Genomic DNA, 16,101 nt, shown 5'->3' on the forward strand with positions numbered 1-16,101 from the left:
CCAGCCTCATGTGCAAGATTTAACAAGTCGAAAACCCACCAATTTCTGTCTTAATGCCCCTACCAGTAACTCAACCCCAGGGCAAATAGCTGAGGTGCCTATTTAACATATCAAAGCAGACCTGGCCTCCAGTTCTCTAAGTCCCTACCCACCAACAACCCTCCTCCAGCCCAGATCCTAGGCTGAACTTCCCTCAGAGGTTCATAACCCAGCCATTTTGGCTACATGGTCTTTTTCACATTTTCGGCTCTTTTGGCTTCTTGGCTCTTGGTTTCCAGGGCTCCTGGCTCCCCCACATCCAGTCCCCACTTCCTCCCCCTACATGCACACGTGTGCACGCAGCCCAGCTCAGGATCATGTTTGTTCTGGACCTTTTCACATACATCTGGCTATGCTCTCATATCTACAATAAGTCTTCTCCTCCACTATACATAGGAGCAGTTATGTTCTTATTTCTTTTTTTTCATTCAGTAACATCATCAGAATTCCCTAGCTCTGGCCTACCTCCTCAGTAACAACCAGCTGATTTTATAGCCACTAATCTGTACTCACTAATCTGTTTTCCAAACTCTTGGCCTCTGAGCTAATTATAGCAGTGTTTCATGCCACCCACCCCAACCCTATTCTTGTTCTCTGACTCCCACTAATCTACACATTCAGAGGATTGTGGATATAAGAGGCTGGGAGGCCAGCTTAGCAACCAGAGCTGGAGGCTGATGTGAGCTTCATCTCTTTCCTCAGGTAATATTCTAAATCTCTCTGCTTCTTGCCCATACTAAGTCCACCTCCCCTGCCTTTAGCATCTTCTTTAGGAGACCGAGAGGGGCATGTTTGCTGATGCAAGCAATGGATTTTCAGGCTGATGTAAGAGACTTCTAGGACTCACTACCTCCAACTCATCCCTCTGACCAAGCCTACTATGTATTGAAGGAAAGCACCAGAAAGGCATTTCCCTCTCTATGGTTCCCTAGCACCTGAAGAGATGAGTGGGGATAGAATGGAAATGTTTGAGGAAAGTGACAAGAGGGATGATGGGTAAGGGCAAAGAGGGCTTTTGGTCTCCACAGAGGCTTCTACCACCAACCCCAAGAAAGTGAGAGCCCAACCCCTTTTGTCCTACAGCTTTCCCTCTTCTTTCTCCCACCTCTGACCCTGTTCTTTCTTTTTAGTTGGAGATCAAGTCCAATGCAGGAACAAAAGGAGATTTCATCCATTCATTTATTCATCCATATAGCTAGCAAACTGTGTGCCAGTTGATGTTCAGTATTAATGCAGCCCAAGAAACATATTTAAGAGATGCAATATGAGCAAGTAGGATAAATAGAAGGGGTTAAAAAGTAAGATGGGGAGCAATCAAGAAAGACACTGGACATCCTTCTGACTTTCACACATATGCACCTGTGCATGTGTACATGCATTCACAGGTATGCTCTCGTGCCCCCCCACATATACACACGTACAGAGAGAGACAGAGAGAGAGACACACACACACAGAGCAACAGACAGACAGACAGACCAAGAAAATAAGAGGGAGGTGTTTTCCCCTTGTCCAGATGGGTAAGTGTGTAACTCAAGAGTTGCCCTAAGAAGAGGGGAAACCAGGAAGCACTGGGTGCTGGTGTGGTATCTAAGGCAGTTAATTTCTATTACACTAGATGTATCTCTATGGGATACTAGAGTGCCCTAGGAAAAATAGGGGTTAAATAACTGAGTGTTCTCCTTCCCTCATCTCAGGAAAGATTCAACATAAATTCCTTGGCCAGCATGTCCACGTAAGAATCCCTTCTGATGCTCTGGATCTGTGAATTGTTCCTTATCGAAACCTGAGTATTTGCCTTTTAAGTGGAGGGGTTTATAGCTTTGGGCCCTACCCTAGTTATCTCGACCTTGGCTCTATCTCATGATCTTGGAGCCTCTTCCAATCCTAGAAATTGTTCCTGTTCCCCAAACTTTCCTTTCTTTTCTTCTTTTCTCTCCTCTTTCCTGTTCTGTGCCCCATCCTTCTTCTTTATGACTGTTCACCCCATAGAGTGTTTAAGAAGACTAGCTCCAATGGGAAGGTAAGAGATCCTGGCTCATCTGGGCTAATGGAAGGGCAATGGGGATGAATGGGTACATTCTTCAGGGTCTTGGTGGGCTGGGCTCAGGGCTTTAGTACCATTCATTCAAAGATAACTGTAAGACTGATCTAGCAAGTTGTTCCACAACAGTTTTCCATCTACCTGGGGAAACGAGACTTCGTGGACGATGTGGACACTGTGGAGCCCATTGGTTAGTGAGTCCAAAGTGGGAAAGAGCCTGAGGAGGGAGTGGGAGCCAGGAAGTAAAAGAAAGTCTAGGCTTGGCCATGCAGAGCAATGAGGTCAACAGGAAGGTAGAAAGTAAAGAATCAATCCAGGAATCAACTTTTGTTTCACTCACACTCAAATTTTCCTGAGCAGTGTGCCATCTCTCCCTCTCTCTCTGCAGATGGAGTAGTCCTTGTTGACCCTGAGTACTTAAAAGGTCGAAAGAGTAAGTAGAAATTCTTACTGGTTTTTGTAAAGCTGCAGGAGTCCCAACTGAAATGTCACACATGCAAGATAGGCAAATGAGCGAGTGGTCTTAGAGCAGAGGAGCATGGGAAAGTAGAAAGCAACAGGAGCTGTGAGAGCTTTGTTGTGTCCTGACAGCAGGGAAGTTCAGCCTAATGTGGCTGCAGTCTTTCAGTTATTAAAAGTATTGGAAGTGGAGCTCAGACTAATTACTTTATAGGTCCCAAATATTGAAAGACTGTTTTTTCTTCTTTCCCCAAAGAGTATTCAAAAATAACTGTATGTCTAAAGAACAAATAAAATTATACTCTGCAGAATTACACAAAACAAACATGTGTTGAAATTAAAATAATGTCTTAATAAAATTTGTGTTTTTCTCCATTACTGCTATGGTAGTCCTGCTTGACTACTGGTTTCAATTTAGGCTTAGACTACCTATAGAATCAACCAATACACAGAAAATCAATATCTTTACATATTTTTTACTTAATATTAATGACTCACTAAAAGAATTTTAAAGACTTGTATAGATCAAACCTTTTTTTTCTGTAGCTAAAGTGTCCCTCAGGCTTCCATCTTAAAAGCTCTGATATATGTCATTCCATCTGGTTTTTTCCTTCATCTGTTTCTCTCTCTCTCTCTCTCTCTCTCTCTCTCTCTCTCTCTCTCTCTCTCTCTGTGTGTGTGTGTGTGTGTGTGTCTGTGTGTGTCTGTGTGTGTCTGTGTGTGTGTGTCTGTGTGTGTGTCTCTGTGTTTGTCTGTCTGTGTCTGTCTGTGGAGAAAGGAGGATGAGGGGGAACTGCCTAAACATGTATTTAACAAGAATTCCAAAGAAATAATAAGCACAGGCAGTAGCAGCAGGAGACAGCACAGCACTCTGGCTGTAGAGCTCTAGTTCAAGATTGCACTGAAATACTTCCCACTGGATTTTTCCCTTTTAATTCTCACTACAAATTAACCCCACTGTGATCCAACTGGACTGAAAATTGTGTTCAACTGGAAAAAAGATTCAGAACCAGTTGGTGACTACTAGTCCAGAAATAGCTTTTAGATACTGGGGACTGAAAGAGTTTTCCTCTCTGAGATTGAGTGCCATGGATAAGCAAGCTGGACGATTTCAAATGTCAGAGAAACTTTTCAGTATAGACACAAATTAGCCAACTTATTTATAAGTAACAAATACTCTGTTTCTAAAATCTAAGTGGTTTTATCCCTGCAATCCTAAAAATATTCGGAATAACCTATGAAAGGAAGTATTTACTTTTAAAGATTACATGTTGCTTGGTATGATGGCTAATATCTACACCCAGCATCCAGGAGGCTGAGGCAGGAAGCAAAGTACAAGTTCAAGGCCAGGCGGGCATACATAGTGACTTTCAGACCAGTGAAGACTTTATATAGTAAGAACTTACCTCTCAAAAATTGCACATTTACCTAGAAATTAGATGTATTTTTTCTTTTCCTTTCAATTTTTTATGTCTCTTTAGTAGTTTTGTCTTATTCAAGTCTTACATATTTTTGACATTTCCTCCCAGTTGTATGCTTTGTTATTTTATGAGTGTCATCTTACTTTCTTTGTATTTTCTCATGTCCCTTCTCTATCACAGGTATATATTTTAATGTAAAGCATCCTTTTCTATGTATGCACTGAGTGGTAAAGGCGAGTGAGGCAAAAGATGTGGGATATGGTACACACACACACTACTGTTTAATAACATTTTATCTGGCCTCTCTGTGTGTTATTCCTTGCAACTTCATGTGAATAAACAGTAGTCACAAAAGTTTTTTTAAAATGTTTAATTTCAGAAAAGAAATGAGCAAACAGCTATAAGTACCTAAGATAACCTTGTGTTCAGTTATAGAAACAAAACAATTTGGAAGGCAGCATAGCAGCTAACATGGCACTGATCTCTGGAATATGATGCTGTGCTAGAGCTTTGAATTTTCTTTTTGATTATACTTTTGATACTCATAAATTTGTATGTATATACTTTATATAATTTAGACACAATGGAAAATTTTAGATTAGATGTTGACTTTTAGAAGACAATAAAAGCAATCTGCCAGGCCTGGTAATATAGCCCTGTAATCCCATTTACCTAGGCAAGTGGGGCTCAGGCAGGAGGATCACAAACTGGGCAAATTATTGAGATCTTGCCTCAAAATAAGAAAGTACAAAGAAAGACAAGTTGTGGGGTGCTTACCTAGCATGCATAAGATTCTGTGAGTTTGAGACCAGTCTGGTCTACATAGTGAATTCCAGGCCAGTCAGAACTTCATAGAGAGACCTGTCTCAAAAATAAAAAAATAAAATAAAAATAAAACAACTACAAAAACCATAGGCTTAATTCCTATAATTGGCACACTGCCACCAAAAGTCTTAAATGTCAACCAGAAAAACTGTTCCTGGCATACCTTGCTGTTAGTACCAAACACAGGCAGTGCAAAGGGCAAAGTCGGTCAGTCCTGCCTGACCTCTGACCTGACCTCTGCAGTTTAGCATCAGCTTTTTCCTCCACTAGGAACTAGCCTTCTTCTGACTGCCAAGAGCAGGTAAAACAAAGCAAAACACTGAGAAGGCAAGGAAATGGAATGTGTTGTCTCTCAGGGCTGGCTTCCAGGGCTAGCTCTGGGTAGTGTGGAACCTAGCATTTCAGGAGGGGCTGTTCTCGTGGGAGGCCCAGGCAGCCGGATATCTGTAAGCTCAAGGCCATCACAGATGAAGGGATTATAATCGTATTACTCCTAACCTCATTTCGGCTTTCATTTACTTACATATTTTTTTGTGTGTGCAAAAAAATCCCTATCTTATTTAAATGTTATACCATAAATATTGTATAATTTTCTTTTAAGCCTGTGTTAACATTTAAGAATCCATAACCTATGAGGCTCCACTTGCCATAATTGCACTTACAATCTACTCATGGAGATTTCCTTTGTTTTCAATATTTTACTGTTATAAAAAACTTTGTAAATCATGCCCCCAACCCCTTGAGTTATACTTATTACCTAATGTTCCCCCAAAAGTTTGTAACATTTTTTGTACTTTATTTCTTCATTAATGAGATAGGGTCTTATGATGAAACTAAGGCTATCCCGAAATCTATGCTGCCCCAAACTCACGATCATTCTGCCTTTGTCACCCAAGTGACAGAATAAGAGCATGTACTAATATGCCAATATGTCCAGCTAAATTTGTTGCTCATTGCTCCAGACCTTATAAAAACATTAGTATTATCATTAATTTTAACCTTTGTTATATCTTTAAATATAATTCATTTTTCTCATTCCTAATTTTAAATAAATATATACATTGATTTTTGCTTTGTTGAGACATATTCTCACTGTAGAGCCCAGACTACTTCCTCCAAAGCCCTGGGATGACAAGTGTATGTTACAATGCCAAGCTTTGATCTTTTTTAATTTTTATTTTATTTACTTAATGACAAGGTCCTATTCTAGTCTATATAGCCAGCACCCAGGTGACCTGGAACTTGATACATAGACCAAGCTGACCTAAAACTCATAGAGAACCACCAGCTTTTGCCTTTTATATGCTGGGATTAAAGATACCATGCCTGAAACATGAAAAAAATGGCATATATATATATGTGTGTGTGTGTGTGTGTGTGTCATATTTCTCCCCCATTACCCTTTTCTGTTCCTGAGTATCTCCTTCTTCTTCCTACTCTTCTACTTTAGTCTGGTTTCTTTTTTCATGTATGGGGCAGGCAGTTATGGATCTTGTGCAATATAATATAATAAGTTACTTATTCAGGCATGGCTGTTGGAAGTTCTCTGTTTTAAGGCCCCCAATAGACTTAAAGTTACCCATCTCTGTTCTTCATCTCTCCTTGATTCCATCCCTGTCATTTTAGTTTTGGAGTAACCCTGCTTACCCCATCTCACACTTCATTTGTATATTCCAAGGGCTTTCTCTCTATCCCTAATCTTAGGTAACAGCTGCAAAGTATGAGTTCCATTATAACTGTTTTTTTTTTTTTGCAAGATTTCTATCATCATAATCATCATCAATCAATCATTCATTCATGTTTATGGATGTCTCCAAAGAATATTCTTTTTGTTTGTGTGTTAAAGACAGGGTCTCACTTAAACTCTGTAGCTAAGGTTAGACACGGCCTCCTGCTCCACCTCCTGGGTGCCAGGATTATAGTTAAATATCACATTAGGCTTCAAAAAAATTTTATATATTAACTCTTTATAACCATCCGCTGAGTGAAATCTGGTCCAAATGAGTCTAGGCTTTGGCGTCTAGACCTGTCTGAGTTGAAATTCTGAACCTGGCTGGGAATGTAGCGTAATTGACAGAACGTTTGTGTCTAATATGCATAAAGTCTTGGGTTTAATCCTCATCACTGTATAAGTCAGGCATGGTGGCTTATACTCAGGAATTTAAGACCATCCCAGGCTACATTATACTAGTATTGAAAGAAATAAATACATAAACAAATACATAAATAGAAGGAATCCTTGTTTAACTTTTTCTTTACTTAAGGAATTTTGTAGTATAAATACTATAGTTACAGCTCACAGTGAAGTGCTATTTGTGTATTGAGGCTACATATGTGTTGTAAGTATGCAGTGGTAGTACATGCATGTGAGTGTGCGGTTGTGCATGCCTGTGCACATGCTGAGGCTAGAGGAGACCGCCAAATGTCTTTTCCTCTATAACTCTCCACCTTATGAGATAAGGGTCTCTCAGTGAACTAAGCCTGCCATTTTACCTAGGCAGTGAGCTTCTGGAATCTGATTGTCTCTTCCCCCAATGCTGAGATTCCAAGCACATGTAGCCATGCCCAGCTTGTTATGTAGGTTCTACAGATTCTAACTCTGGCCTCATGCTTGGACAGCAAGTGCTCTTACCCACTGAGTCATCTCCCCAGCCACTGCCCCACTTTTGGAAAGTATACCAACAGGCCCAGGGAAGCCAAAGGATTTGTGTAAGTCCTTTTTAAGTCCAGGTATCCTGACCCTAAATCTTTTTTGAAATTTTGTTGTTAATATTATGTGTTTGTATGTACACACACGTGTATAATGGTATGTGTGTCAATGCATTGTGTGTGAGTAGTGTGTGTGCGTGTGCATGCGTGCGTGTGTGTGTGTGTGTGTGTGTGTGGGTGTGTGGGTGTGTGTGTGGTGTGAGTAGAGGTTAGAGAATTACTTTAGGATATAAGTTCTCTTCTTTCCACTTAAAGGCAAGACCTCTCTCGATTCTGCCACTTTGTCAAGCTGACCAGTGGATTTCTGGCCAATTCTGCCTCTGCCTCCCATCTCACCTTATGAATGCAGGGATTACAGATGCAAGCCACAACTTCTAGGTTTTTGTGACTTCCAGTGATTGAAATAAAGTCGTCCAGCTTATGCAACAAGCACTTTTACCCACTGAGCTATCTTGCTGGTACCTGACCCTAATTCTTGTTAACTCTTTTAAACTGTTAAGTATTTCAGGCATAAAAAAAGTATCTACCACCTAGCTTTGAAAAGAAGGATAGAACCTGAAGCTTCCTGTGTCCTTCTTTTTGAGTCTCTCTTCCTTATCCTTGTCTTTTCTCCTACCCAGGCAACCACTATTAAAGATTTAGTGTTTATTTGTTCCATGATGCTTGTATACTTATATTTTACATTCATGTATCTACAACCATTTTTTACATTATTATATACAGTTTTAATCTGTATATAAATGTAACAGTGCACATTTAATTCTGGTGCTACGACTTTTTGAGATTTAATCATTTAATTATTAATATATTTCTTAGTCCACTGATGCTGCTATACCAAAATACCCAAGACTAGATAACATATTAGGAAAATAAATTTACTTTCTCACCATTCATTAGCCTGGCAAATCCAAGTCCAAATGACTAGCATGTTCAATTTTCTGTATGCAAAACTGGGCCTTATTACTGGGCCCTCCAGAGGGGAAAAATGCTGTATACTTAGGTGGCAGAAGGTGAACTGGAAAAAAATGATGGGTGTTACATAAGGCTTCTCTAATACAGGTCTTAACACTATTCGTAAATGAAGATGAGAAAAGATTCAGGGCTCTCTCTCTCTCTCTCTCTCTCTCTCTCTCTCTCTCTCTCTCTGTGTGTGTGTGTGTGTGTGTGTGTGTGTGTGTGTGTGTCTGTCTGTCTGTCTGTCTGTCTGTCTGTCTTACTGATTGGTAACAGTTATTTTGTTCATGTGTGTGTAGGTATGTTTGGAGGCCAGAGGTCAATCTTGGGTGTTTTTTGAGAGTGGATCTCTCACTGTTCTAGAGCTCACTGATTAGGCCAGACAGGGTGGCCAGTGAGCCTCAGGGATCCACCTGTCTCCACCTAGCAGCGCTGGAATTGAAAGCATGTACCATTGCTCCCCACCTTTTCCCGTGGGACCAAATCCAAGTCCTTATGCTTTCCCAGCAAGTTCTTTGCCAACTGAACTATCTCCTCAGCCTCTCAACATTCCAAACGCTAAACTGCTATATGTGTTTCAAATATTTTAACTCTGAATTTCCTTTTTTTTCTTTGTGAAACTTGTAACACAGAGAAGTTTAACATTTTATTACAATTAAATGTATGGATCCTTTTTCTTTGTGACCATACTTTTGGGATTATATAAGCTTGCCTCTCTGGGTCTTCCTATCCCCCATTTGAGATTTCCTTTGCCACTGGTTTGACAAGTTACTCTCTTCTTCCTTTGCCTGCAGTGTTTGTCAGGTTGACATGTGCTTTTCGCTATGGCCGTGATGATTTGGATGTGATTGGTCTGACCTTTCGAAAAGATCTCTATGTACAGACCAAACAAGTGGCTCCAGCTGAACCCACCAGCATCCAGGGACCTCTCACAGCCTTACAGGAGCGGCTTCTGCACAAGCTTGGTGCCAATGCCTATCCTTTTACACTTCAGGTACTAATCTCAAGTCTTGGGCAAAGTTTCCAGAGAAGACTAAGAGATTAAAGGAGAACAGAAAGTTGTCCCTATTTTTCTGAACTCCTTCTGATTTCCTAGATGGTTGCTAACCTGCCCTGTTCAGTAACACTGCAGCCTGGGCCTGAAGATTCAGGAAAGGTAAGAAAGACCATTCATTACCTAAAGACCTTTCCACCAATGACCTAATCAACTCAACAGGAGGGAAGGCTTTTTCTTGTCTTTCTTTTTTTCTCATGGTTCAGTCTATAGCTGCACAACTTGGTTGGTTTGGGCTCATTATGGGAGCATGTGGCAGAAGAGGTTTGATCACAGGGAGAAAACAGAATATCAGGAAGGGCATGTCTCCAAAAACCAAACTTCATCAACTACTCTTAAGAGGTCTCAACTCACATTTTCTACCACTTCCCAATAGAAGCATTGGCTAAGCTGAGTGGAATGGTGCATACTTTTAATCTCAGCACTTAGGAGGCAGAGGCAGGCAGATCTCTGTTGAACTTGAAGCCAACCTGGTCAATATAGTGGCTTCCAGGATAGCCAGGGCTACACAATAAGACCCTGTGGCAAAAAGAAAAGAAACATAAGCTTGGGGGTACATTTCAGATCTGAACAATAGCAGATGGACATGTAATTACAACGGGGCCTAGGAGGAAAGACAAATGGACAAGATCGAGACATTTTCATGTTGTCCCACAAGGGAGGGAGGGAATTGGAAATACATTCTCTTTGTCCCTAATTTTTTTACAGCCCTGTGGGGTTGACTTTGAAGTGAAGAGTTTCTGTGCAGAAAATCTGGAAGAGAAAATCTCTAAGAGGTATTCTTTGGTTTCCCCCAAATACCTGCCTGAAGCCTTTACCACGGAGCCTTCTCTTAGGGCAGAAACAGATCTAGTCACCATAGCACCACTGCTACCAACTTGGATGTCCTGTTCTGAGTCCCTAAGACTTCACTTGTCTTTCTTCATTCATGTTGGCAGACATGTAAAAAGCCAAATGACACATACTTACATTTTGTGGGCTATCAAATCTCGCTGAAACTATGTAACTCTGTTGTCATTGTAGTGCTAGAGCAGTCACGAACACTATAGAAATGATAAAAAAAAAATGTTGTTGTGTTCTAACAAAACTGAATTCATGAACACTGAAGTTTGGATTTTATATAATATCTGTGCGCCATATAATATAGCTTTTGATTTATTTTAACCATTTACAACTGTATTCATCATTCTTAGATTACAGGCCACAGACTAACAAGAAAGAGGACAGATTTAGCCAGTGGGACAATTTGCAATTCCTTGGTCTATAGAATATCAAGGATGCAAAGGGAGTTTCTGAGGGGAGCCTTTTCCCACCCCCACCCCCAAGTAAACACATAGCTTTAAGGGTAGTGTGGGGTAGTCTGTGGTTTCAGAATAAGATGCCCTAGTTTATCCTTTGGACTTTACTCAGTGATTCTGTGCAGCTGGTGGTACGGAAAGTGCAGTTCTCAACCCTGGAACCAGGCCCTGGTCCCTGGGCACAGACCATGCGCAGCTTCTTTCTGTCATCTCAGCCCCTACAACTCCAGGCCTGGATGGACAGGGAGGTTAGTGGCTTACCCTCCCCACCCCCATTCTATTCCCTACCTTAGAACCCCTCTGCTACTCCTTTTTATTGATGTCTTAACTTGGATAGGCAGAGACAGGAGCCAGGGCAACAACCATTTTAAGAAAATGGGAATTTGAGATTTAGGTCTGGGTGTCCTCCCTCCAACCTTGTCATAAGCTTCTCCTGCCTCAGGTTCATTACCATGGAGAAGCTATTTCTGTACATGTTTCTATCAACAACTGTACCAGCAAGGTCATCAAAAGAATCAAGATCACAGGTGAGCTTCCTATTGCTCTGCATCTGGCCCGCAAACCACAAATTCTAAAACACAGCTGTACTTTTTACCCATTAATATTTATCTGAGTTTTCCTTTCAAAACTGGCCTATCAAAATATGTGGTCACATCTTACCACACAAGATTGCATCAAAGAGCAGTAAGCTGGGGCCACGTAGGCAACTGATAGATTGGTCATTTACTTTCCCTGGCTTTTTCAGTTGTCCAGATCACAGACGTTGTCCTGTATTCACTAGACAAGTACACGAAGACTGTGTTCACTCAGGAGTTCACGTGAGCTGGGGCTGGGGCTGGGGAGAAAGTCAAAGGGGTTAGATGGTGGGAAGAAGGCCAACAGACAGAGAGGGGATCCTTGCTATTTCTTTTGGAAAAGAAGAAATAGCAAGGATAACCTAGAGATGAGGAATGTCAAGGTAAGGGTTGAAGCATAAAAGGGGAGGGACTCTCAGGAGAACTATGGGTGGGGCCTTGACTCATCTGAAGTCCATCATAGTGCTAGGACAGAACTTTTCCATCAGAGCTAATCTTCCCATTCTCCATAAATATGCTACTTCTCTCTATATTTTCCACTGATTCTATACGACTATACGAGATACACTTGGGAGTAAACGTACATTTAGTTGGCAAACATAGCCTAAGTTCTTCTCTTGTTCTCTTTCAAAGAGAGACAGTAGCTGCTAATTCCAGCTTCTCCCAGACCTTTGCAGTAACCCCACTCCTGGCTGCCAACTGTCAGAAGCAGGGCCTGGCACTGGATGGCAAACTCAAGCATGAAGACACCAATCTGGCCTCTAGCACAATGTAAGCTCATATGTAATTTAGAATTTCTACTTCCTACTCCTAAGCCACATGCTATATGCTTGGCTCTGTGGTTTCATCTTCAGTCAAGTCTACTTGTCTTTTAAAATGTTCTTCAGCCCATGTTCAGTATGCTCACAAGCCTCAGAGCCAGGCTCAAGTTAAATTAATGCCTATGGGACCAATGGTAGGTTTAGGTCTTAGGTAAGGAGAAAGGAAAATACAGAGAGCAGAAAACCTGTTATATAAAATTTCACAGTTCAAACCAGGCATGGGGGGAGGGCACGCCTGTAATCCTAGCACTTAGTGGTTAGCACTGAGGCAGGAGAATCACAAGTTTGAGGCTTGCCTAGGCTATGCAGCAAGACCCTGTCAAAAATGATATGAACAAGGCTGGTATGATGCCTCAACAAGTAAAGGCACCTGCTGTTAAGCTGATTGCTGGAGTCTGATTCCTCAGAGCCCATACAGGGAAGGAAAGAAACAATTCTTGTTGTTCTCTGCCCTCCACATGTTCACTACAGCACCCCCACCTCCATACATGTACAGGGGCACAAAATGAATAAACAAAAATACAATGATAATAAAAAAGTTAAAAACAAGGCATAATTCACAAAGGCCTTACATCTATTATTATATTCGTAAGAGTATCACCAGGTGGTGGTGGCACATGCCTTCAATCCCAGCACTTGGGAGGCAGAGGCAGGTGGATCTCTGTGAGTCTATATGGTCTATATATCCAGTTTCAGTACAGCCAGGGCTACATCAGGAAACCCTGTCTTGAAGAAAAAAAAGATAGAAAGAAAAAAATACCATTAAAGTACTCTGGCCAGGTGGTTGGGTTTGTTGTTTCTAAGGTACAGAGGATGAACTCAGGGCCCCCAATCCTGCTATTCAATTTTATATATAAGGATGCTGAGGCTCAAAGGCAAGGAATTTGTTCAAGGTTGCATAAGTATGTGGCAAACAGGATTCTGTTACATGCCAACTGACTCTGAACACTGTGATCTCTACAATAGTTATTATCTAGAGAAGGTAGAATAGAGTAGAAGGTTAGGCAATAAGACATGGTGGAAAAGGAGGATATGTAATGACAATTATATGACAGGAATTGATAGAATTCTTCAATGGCATTCATTTGGCTTTATACCTTCAGATTAACATTAAATGTGTTTCTCACCAAAACCATTTTCTACCACCTAAAATCATAAATGACCAATTCTCCCCATGCCCGATGAATCAAGTATCTACAGGTTGTTATTCATAGAAATAGCCTTAGAAACTATCCAAATAGCATTATTATTTTGAACAAAGAGGATCAGCACCCCCAAAGCAACCAAAAGACTACCCTAAGATCCTTCTAGCTTTCAGTATCTTATCTTTCAATCAGCAGGTTTCTATGGAGCACCTACTAAATGCTCATTCCTATGCAATCAGATGGGGATAGACAAAGAAATTTAGGACAATCTTTGCCTTCAGTCAATATATGAGCTGGATGAGGAATGCAAATGTAATCCAACAGTTAAGTGTTGGTACATGTGGTTTATATTATAAATCCAATAGAAGGTAAAAGCCAGCATAGCTGGCAAGGGATTCTTAGAGGCAATAGGATGATCTAGATCTTGAAAACAATGTGTAAAATCTGGATAACAATAGTAGAAGAAAGGAACATTTCAGACTGGGAACATGGCATGAGAAGAAGCTAGAAGGTAGGAATCCCACATGACATCTTGAGGAGCATGATGGAAAGACAGGTCTACATAGGCTGTTTTCTAGGTGTTTGGGAGTCAGGGCAAAAAAGAAAGAAGTAGATGAGGCTACATTGCTTTGGCTCCTAAAAATCAAGCAGAGTAGTTATGCTCAACAAATTAGGCCCTTGAACAGACAATAACATGATCAAATGGAATTTTAGGAAGAAAAATGTCACCTCAATTGGGTAGAAACAATTACAGCCTGGGATATCTTTTGGGAAAAGACAAAGGCAATAGGCCATGGTAATAGGAAGGCATGGGAAGGATTCTGGAGGAGGTAAATTCCATTATACTCCTAACACCCCAAATTGATACTATAATATCAAGTCTTCGACCTGGAATGAACAAGGAGCTTCTGGGGATCCTGGTGTCCTACAAAGTTAGAGTCAACCTGATGGTGTCCTATGGGGGGTAAGTGAGGATTTCCAGTTGCTTCTGGGCAGGGGCTGGGAGCCAAGAGTTTGTCACTTGCTTTTCCCTCTGTTGGACTGACCCATTCAAGGTATTCCTTTTTCCAGACTAAGTTCACAAGTCACTTTCCCTGCTAGAGTCCCATCCTGTTACTAAGTTGCCTTATGACACCTTATCCCCAGCAAAACTGGGTTGACTCCTCCCCATGTTTAGCTACTAATTTGGGGTATCATTTTATTCACAGCATTCTAGGAGGTCTGCCAGCAAGGTGAGAAGCTAGGGTGAGAGGACCAAGGCAGGACAGGGAGGAAGAGGGCATAAGGAGACTAAAGGTACCCTCAGAAGAATCTGAGGGCCTCAGAGGATTGGGAAAACTGAAGAGCGGTTGGTGATTGAGTCCTTTAAGGACATCAGTAACTCTACTTTGGGATGCTTACAGTGATGTTGGTGTGGAGCTGCCACTCATCTTGATCCATCCAAAGCCATCTCATGGCGTGAGAGCAGGTGAGGCTCTCAGGAACTATTATCCTGTGGGTTAGGGGCTAATCAGTTCTCAGAAAAGAGTGGCTTGACATGGAATGACAATAGGCAGGTTGGATGTCTAGCTTTTCAGGGGACATAATAGCAGAGGGGGAGGCCTAGGGAAAAAAGGAGGGAGAAGAATGAAAAATATCAAGCATCTGTACAGTCACTTCTAAGCTTCAGTTCCATTTTCCATCGTCTCCATGCTTGCCACAGTGGCTACCAGGTAAGTCAGCATGAGGCTTGGAAGCTCCACCGCTCCCCCTTGCCTATTGCTCTGTTTTAGGATGGAATTTTTTAAAGATTCCTCAAAGTGTTCTCTTTACAATTGTGCACCAGAAACATAGTTTAACTTCATGTCACTCTGGTGCTTTCCACAGCCCCTTTTCCTGGCCTCCCTGCCCTTCACTTGCTGCTCTTCTTGGAATTCTTCTTCCCCCTCATCCCTCTTCTTTTCTTTCCTCCAAAAACCCATTCTGTTAAGTTGTCCTTATAATCCCTCACTCCCTGGCAAAACAGGGTTGGTTGTCCCTTCTCTGCGACTTGGGGTCCCCCTTTTCCACACCATCCTTATCTTTTTTTAATCCTTTCCCTCTGCCCATCCTCCATTGTTTCCCTTCTAATGCTCCTTGCTCCTTGGCACCATTGTCTAGACAGATTCAGAAGGGAAACAAGCCATGGGGCATGGAGGGGAAGGCTGAGAAACAGGGAAGGGATTACCTCTCTAGAATTAAGAATGTGGAGGAAGCCCACAAAGGGGTTTGATAACTCTCCATTCCCCTTTGCTGCTCCTGCAAGCTCCGAGGACATAGTCATCGAAGAGTTTATGCAGCACAACAGCCAGACACAGAGCTAGAAAGCTCCAACAGCAGACAGAGTTAATAAGAGGAGCCGATAGCCTCTCTGATAATTCTGTGTGGAAGCCCCCACTACAACACTCTAATAAATCAATTTGTCCAGACATGGCTGGTGATCAATATGCTATTATTTTTTTCCCCTCAGACAGTACTGGAACTACAGAGAACTTTCTGTTTCAGGCACCTTTACCCCTCCCCCACTCTTAATTACTTACTTGCAGTTACTTGATTAGGGATCTTGTGGTAAGTACTTTGCCCCTATGTGGTCCCTCTGACAAATCATTTGCTTTTTCTCTCTGGCCTCAGCTATCCTGGTCCCTACCTGATCACTTACTCTTGGCCTAGCAGTACCTGGTGCTTACACTGTAAAGAATCCCAGAGAGGAAGCCAAAAGAGTGTAGCCACTCCCAGACTTG

The 16,101-nt window shown here is 41.6% G+C and overlaps 1 protein-coding gene across 5 annotated transcripts; it reads left to right on the plus strand.

Moving 5' to 3' along the window:
- Positions 1-652: 652 nt before the first annotated feature.
- Arr3 (arrestin 3) lies at positions 653-15,791 on the plus strand. Of its 5 annotated transcripts, XM_076918395.1 has the most exons (17): positions 846-864; positions 1,735-1,772; positions 2,030-2,060; positions 2,211-2,271; positions 2,470-2,514; positions 9,244-9,443; positions 9,546-9,605; positions 10,212-10,279; positions 10,914-11,049; positions 11,244-11,328; positions 11,547-11,619; positions 12,010-12,147; positions 14,223-14,306; positions 14,551-14,574; positions 14,746-14,810; positions 15,045-15,054; positions 15,627-15,791. In XM_076918395.1, the coding sequence occupies exons 1-17, from the start codon at positions 847-849 to the stop codon at positions 15,682-15,684; spliced, it is 1,194 nt and encodes a 397-aa protein (XP_076774510.1). In that variant the 5' UTR covers position 846; the 3' UTR covers positions 15,685-15,791. The 5 variants fall into 5 exon arrangements, with proteins under 5 accessions (XP_076774513.1, XP_076774512.1, XP_076774514.1 ...); XM_076918398.1 differs by lacking the exon at positions 846-864 and adding an exon at positions 653-741 and having other exon boundaries at positions 1,735-2,060; XM_076918397.1 differs by lacking the exon at positions 846-864 and adding an exon at positions 657-741 and having other exon boundaries at positions 2,030-2,271.
- The last annotated feature ends 310 nt before the right edge of the window (positions 15,792-16,101 follow it).

The sequence above is a fragment of the Arvicanthis niloticus genome, chromosome X (genome assembly GCF_011762505.2).
Source record: "Arvicanthis niloticus isolate mArvNil1 chromosome X, mArvNil1.pat.X, whole genome shotgun sequence".
NCBI lineage: Eukaryota > Metazoa > Chordata > Mammalia > Rodentia > Muridae > Arvicanthis > Arvicanthis niloticus.

What these genes read in the sequence shown, in the direction of transcription:
- Arr3 (XM_076918395.1), top strand. An exon ending in GAAGAGAAAATCTCTAAGAG is followed by an intron (nt 10,280 to 10,913) that starts GTATTCTTTGGT and finishes GACTTTACTCAG; the next exon opens with TGATTCTGTGCAGCTGGTGG. An exon ending in CTAGGAGGTCTGCCAGCAAG is followed by an intron (nt 14,575 to 14,745) that starts GTGAGAAGCTAG and finishes GGATGCTTACAG; the next exon opens with TGATGTTGGTGTGGAGCTGC.